The 5,592-nt window shown below is 33.0% G+C and overlaps 1 protein-coding gene across 6 annotated transcripts in view; it reads left to right on the forward strand.

The window, feature by feature from the left end:
• Window positions 1–5,592, forward strand: part of LOC106458335 (transducin-like enhancer protein 4) — a 139,197-nt gene that overhangs the window by 107,754 nt on the left and 25,851 nt on the right. For all 6 annotated transcript variants that reach the window (XM_022384520.1, XM_022384518.1, XM_022384521.1 and 3 more), the window contains one exon: window positions 1,231–1,250. In XM_022384520.1, the coding sequence (XP_022240228.1) occupies window positions 1,231–1,250 (20 nt within the window). The remainder of the gene's footprint in view (window positions 1–1,230; window positions 1,251–5,592) is intronic.

Here is a 5,592-nt window from a genome sequence, read left to right on the forward strand (position 1 = left end):
CAACTCTTGGACTACTCTTACCAACGAATAGAGGGATCACCGGTTCCATCATAACGACCCCACGGCTGAAAGGGCGAGCATGTTTGGTGTGACGGGGATTCGAACCCGCGACTCTCAGATTGTTGCAGTTGATATAAATGTTTAAATACATTATTCTCACCAGCGATTCCACAATTTGGAAAATTGGGAAATTTTGTTACCTGACAAAGTAAAGAATGTTGATATTTTTTATAACTGTATTTTTCAATGCGTCGTTATCACGTTTATTGGCTTTGCAATGGCCTGGTGGTGTTCGACTCGTAATATGTGGGTCGCGGATTCGAATCTCGGTCACCAAATATACTCGCTCTTTCAGCCGTTGAGGCGTTATAATGTGATGGTCAATCTCACTATTCGTTAGTGAAAGAGTAGCCCAGGAGGATTTCCATGATTAGAAAAAAATGTTGTTACCTAACAAAGTAAAGAATTTTTTATATTTTTATAACTGTGTTTTTCAATGCGCCGTTCACATGTTTATTAGTTTGGCAATGGCCTGGTGGTTAGTATGTTCGACTCGTAATATTTGGTTCGCGGATTCGAATCCCGATCACCAAATATGCTCATCCTTTCAGCTGTTGAGGCGTTATAACGTGATGGTCAATCTTACTATTCGTTAGGGAAAGAGTAGCCCAAGAGTTGGTGGTGAGTGGTGTTAACTAGCTGCCTTCCCTCTTGTCTATTACTGCTAAATAAGGGACGGCTAACGCAGATAGCCCTCGAGTAGCTTTGCACAAAATTCAAACCAAACAAACTTGTATTTATTTTTTTTTTTCAGGAAGAATAATTATGACATAAGAGCTCGGAAATGTGTTTAGCCGATGCGTAAAATATTACCACAACCGTTTATGAAGTTGTTTTTTTGTGAATGGATTTCTAACACAGCAAATGTGTATTCAACACCAAAACAGAGATAACTGTCCCCCAATATGTTTGAATGATTTTATATTACCAGTACAGAAATAATTAACTTTTTGAAACGAAATGTATTTAACTGGGTTTTATTTCCAAGCACGACAATATTGCTATAAAGCATTTTTACAGTTTTTTATTTAAAAGTTGTGTTATAATTGAAGTCCTAAAAATTACTAATGTTTTTTTTTCTTTCTTTAATCATTTCTATCGGCACTTCTCTACGATGTACATACCCTGAATGTGAAATGTTCTTTGCCATGGCAACTATGTGATAAACAGCCCTTAATGATGATAGACAGGTAAACACATTTGTTTCATGTTACATCAGGGATTTTATTGGTATTATCAAATATCTTTCTAGTGTAATAGTGTAAAAGACATAGATAACAATATTTATGTTTTTGTTATGTGTGAAAGGTTTTTGTGTTTTACTATAACATTTTCAGTTTGTGTGTGTGTGTGTGTAGAACGAGTTTTTATATAGTTGTTTTGCTGATATTAAATTATATATATATATGTAATATTTTACAGACTATTGGGTCACCACACTAAGAAATAAGTCACGTAATTCAGAGTTATGCCTATTGTAAATAGTGAGTGATATTAATCATTGAATGAACGCGATTGGCAAACATAAAGCTCTCATATCAGAATTGCTAATGACGTAAATACAATAGCCAACCTTTGGATATGAGAATTTAGTGGGCGTTAGAGTTTGTTACGTTTCATTGTTAAAAACTCTGGTTGAACATTATTTTCTCAATACTTCTTATAGATTAATGGATCCCAACCTCGCTTTAAATAATCAAAGTTATATAATAAATATTTTAAACGTATAAACGAAATATAAAAAGAGCAATATGTGAGAAACAAAAAAGGGGCTGCGATAAAACGTTATGGTTTTCGTAAGTTCATGTTGCATTAATTTTTGATATTATTCTTAAACGTAGTAAGAAAACACTTTATGGAATTTTATTATCCCACTTTTCTGTGTTCAGTCTGAAACATTAAAACACATTTGTATGATAATTACATCGACAGAGACGGTATCTCAGGGTAGGCTTACGTTTTTGGCAATTAATCTGAGGCCACAAAAGTAGTATTACTCCTTTGTTTCACTCACAATGTTTTGTAACGTGAATGTTTACAATGTAGCTACGAAAACAATTTATATTGAGAGAGAAATGCTTTGATGAAAGAAGTCGTTTCTCTCTCTCCTGCTTGAGGATTATAATAATAATAACAAAAGTATTTGATATGTAACCTTTTTTTCTTTGCATGTTATGTGTGTCTGTGTAAGCTTTCGAATCACTGTTATCACCAAAACGATATTATTTTACGTTTCTCCATTATCTTTTTGTGAATTTCAGCATATCTCCTGCATACATATCTTCCACTGTTATTCGAATCTTAATTTGCTATTAGTAATACAATTTTTTGGAGCGACTAGCAAGATAGCTGTTCAGCAAAATAGGTTGGGGCTGGCTTTTTTGTAAAGAATAAGTTCTCTTTGAAATAGCTTTAATTAATGCATGAGTTTGATATAGGGACGGTAGATGGCATTGATGACGTGTATAAAGGAACAAAAATTTGCAATAAATGCACATTTTAGAGCCTATGTGCAAACAGATCAATCAACCTGTATGGATTATTTATCTTGAAAATGATTAAGAATGCTATTCATTTTTTTGAACTTCTTAATTAAGCATTCAATAAAATCCGTCTTCTGTCTTCACATTATTAATTGATAGAAACTTTAATGTTATTAATAACATTGATATCTTGATTTTCCTAAAACATTTACCTAATACAGTATTATTGAAAATTTTAAAATAACAGTGTTAACATTAAGTTTGAATCCAGTCATGCGATTTTAAGCGTATCAATTAAAATGCTAAAATGAAATCTTACTAAAAGTTATGTTAAAATATAAATGAAAACGTAAGAAATAGAGAAAATTGTAATAATTTGCTTATTGTGGTTTTTCTGTTTATATATGGGATAAGAAATTTGTTAAGCTAAAGTAGTACGAAACTTCTCCAACTCATGATTTGATATACCTTATATTTGATGTTTATACGATGGTAATACTTCTAGAGGTTATAGAAAGTATTTATTGATGCACTGTGTATATTTGCAGTGTGCAAACAAATGTGACATTTTGAGCAAAAATAATAATCTTTGAATATTCACTGAATTCGCAAATGAATAAAAGTCTGGGAAAGAAGCTTTATAAAACTTTAAAAATGGATATACTGAGTGACTCATTATTATTATTATTTTAGGTCTGAAATGTATCTAGGCCACGTGGGCGTCAATAAGTCATGGTTCATTCAATGGCTCTCTCATTTTCACTTCACTTTAAATTATTATCTAATGTTTCCAAATCTTCATGATGCATTTACGCCTACGATATAGACATTGTAACAAAGGCCTCTCCAAATGTAAATTTTGGGTGTCTCGCAGAAAATTAAGATTACATATGGTTAATAAAGTGACATAATTCTACTACCACTCACGTTTTTCTGTCTGCGTAAGCGTTAGTTCTAGTTCATTTTAACGATTCAGAAATCAAGCTTAGGACTCGGCTACCATAGCCTATTTGATGAGTTTTTCAGAGCATGACTTGTAGCTTCTGTATGTACCTTTCAGAAAATTACAAATATACAACTTTCTCCTTGTTGCAAAGGAGAAAGAAATATTTACTATATATAAATACTTATGAATACATAAAAGGAAAAATATATGCTACACGCGTTACTTATACCAGTCTCTTTTATCAGAATGTTTATATGTTCTTAAGTATCTCTTTATATGTAATATTTTTGACATATTCTAGTATATCATAGACAGAGAAAGAGCGGTCTGTTGTTGAAATATTCCCAACCCTATTTCTGGCAGGTTCTTCCCGTGCCAGAAGAGGGATTTTGCACGTCCGTACTTGAGGCAGAAGTTAGCTAGACTACTTGTGTATGTATACCAGTACTAGTGTACGTACCGAGCCGTATCAACGCCATCTGAAGATCATGTCCGCCCTTGCAGGCCTCCTAAAGTGTTTGCTGCGTGTCAGGTTTCAGATGTTTGGGGAGCCCACAATCAACAGTTCTTCGTAGCATGCTCTCATTAGTCACACTTGACTTGCTGAGCACGGGCGGTCTACCCCTTTCCCCCTTCTTCTACCTAAATGACAATCTCCAGACCAGCCGAAAGCAGTTTAGCTACACCTAGCCAACAGGTGCTCAAGTGATGCTATCGACAGGGGTTCGTCCGACCAACAAGCCGGACAACCGCTCTTCCAGTACCGTCAAAAATGACATTCTACGTAAATACTGATCCCATCAGGAGCCCTTTAATAAGAACATAGTGTTAAACCTTCAGAGAAACCACAATTAACCCCAGACATTAGCTGCTATTCTATGTTCTGTCTTTATTCTTAATATTTGCCCTGTGCATCTGAAGATCGGAGAATTAAAAGAAATACGAAATAAAGTATTATGGCGGAATCTTCTTATCAACTGAAATTTATTTGTATACAAATAAAAACCAGAACTTGCTTAATAAAGATTATCTGATTAAAAAATAAAACAGAACCTTCTTCTTAACCAGAGTTTATATGTAAAACATAAGAAATGATATTATTAACTGAAGTTTATCTGTTAAATATAAGGACCAGAACCTTCTTATTAACTAAGGTTTATCTGTGAAATATAATACGATCATATATTATGGATGGCAGAATTATCGACTTTACAGGTTTTTCTTTCACCTGTTGGTTTAAAATTGTATCTTCAACGTATTACCGATGCCTTAAGAATAGGCGAGCTGTCCTGTATGATTCCTCATTTCACGTAGCAACCAGCGTTAGGAAAAAAATGCCACTTCTTTCAGCACCTTCATTTATTTGCTGCAACTGTCTCACTGGCGTTATTCCACATCATCTTCTGTGTGTTGTTTTTTTTGTTTCTGTAACTGTATCATATTCATATGTATTTTTTATTTTTACTTCAAGAATGTTGAGAGTTTCTTCCCAAGTGTCGTTTAACAGTATAAATGTTTTTTACATTCCTTATGATAACTACCATTTCTTTACATTGTATTTTAAATATCTTCTAGTTAACCAACTGTTTTTTTTTGACATATCAATAATGTTTTTTCTTCATCAACAAATGCCACTGTACCATAAGCAAAAAAAATTAGTTATTGGGTAATATTTTTGTATGTGACTCAATAACCTTGAATTATACTTGAAATATTTTCAAGAGTAAATCTAATTTTGATAACTTTCAGACTTCGGGAATATCTTCTGGGTAAGAAAAATACCTTCTTTTAGTAAAGTAAGGTAAACCATAGGCCTAAATGTTCAGATTCTTCTGTGAAATACTACTTACCCAGAGTAGTGTTTTAAGTAAGATCTTGAATTTTTTCAAGTTAAGTCATTGCTCATGCAATTAATTTTTGAAATGGCATGCGAAGATAAGAATTTGACATGAGTGGAAAGTGATCTTTAAAGAATGTATCCCCCCCCCTAAATACTATATATATATATATAACTAACACTACACTCTATTGTTTCTTCAGATATTGACACTAATTTTTACTATGTACTACTATCGTAGGTATTATTAATTTTTGTACTATGTA

This window comes from Limulus polyphemus, unplaced genomic scaffold, assembly GCF_000517525.1.
Source record: "Limulus polyphemus unplaced genomic scaffold, Limulus_polyphemus-2.1.2 Scaffold447, whole genome shotgun sequence".
Lineage (NCBI taxonomy): Eukaryota > Metazoa > Arthropoda > Merostomata > Xiphosura > Limulidae > Limulus > Limulus polyphemus.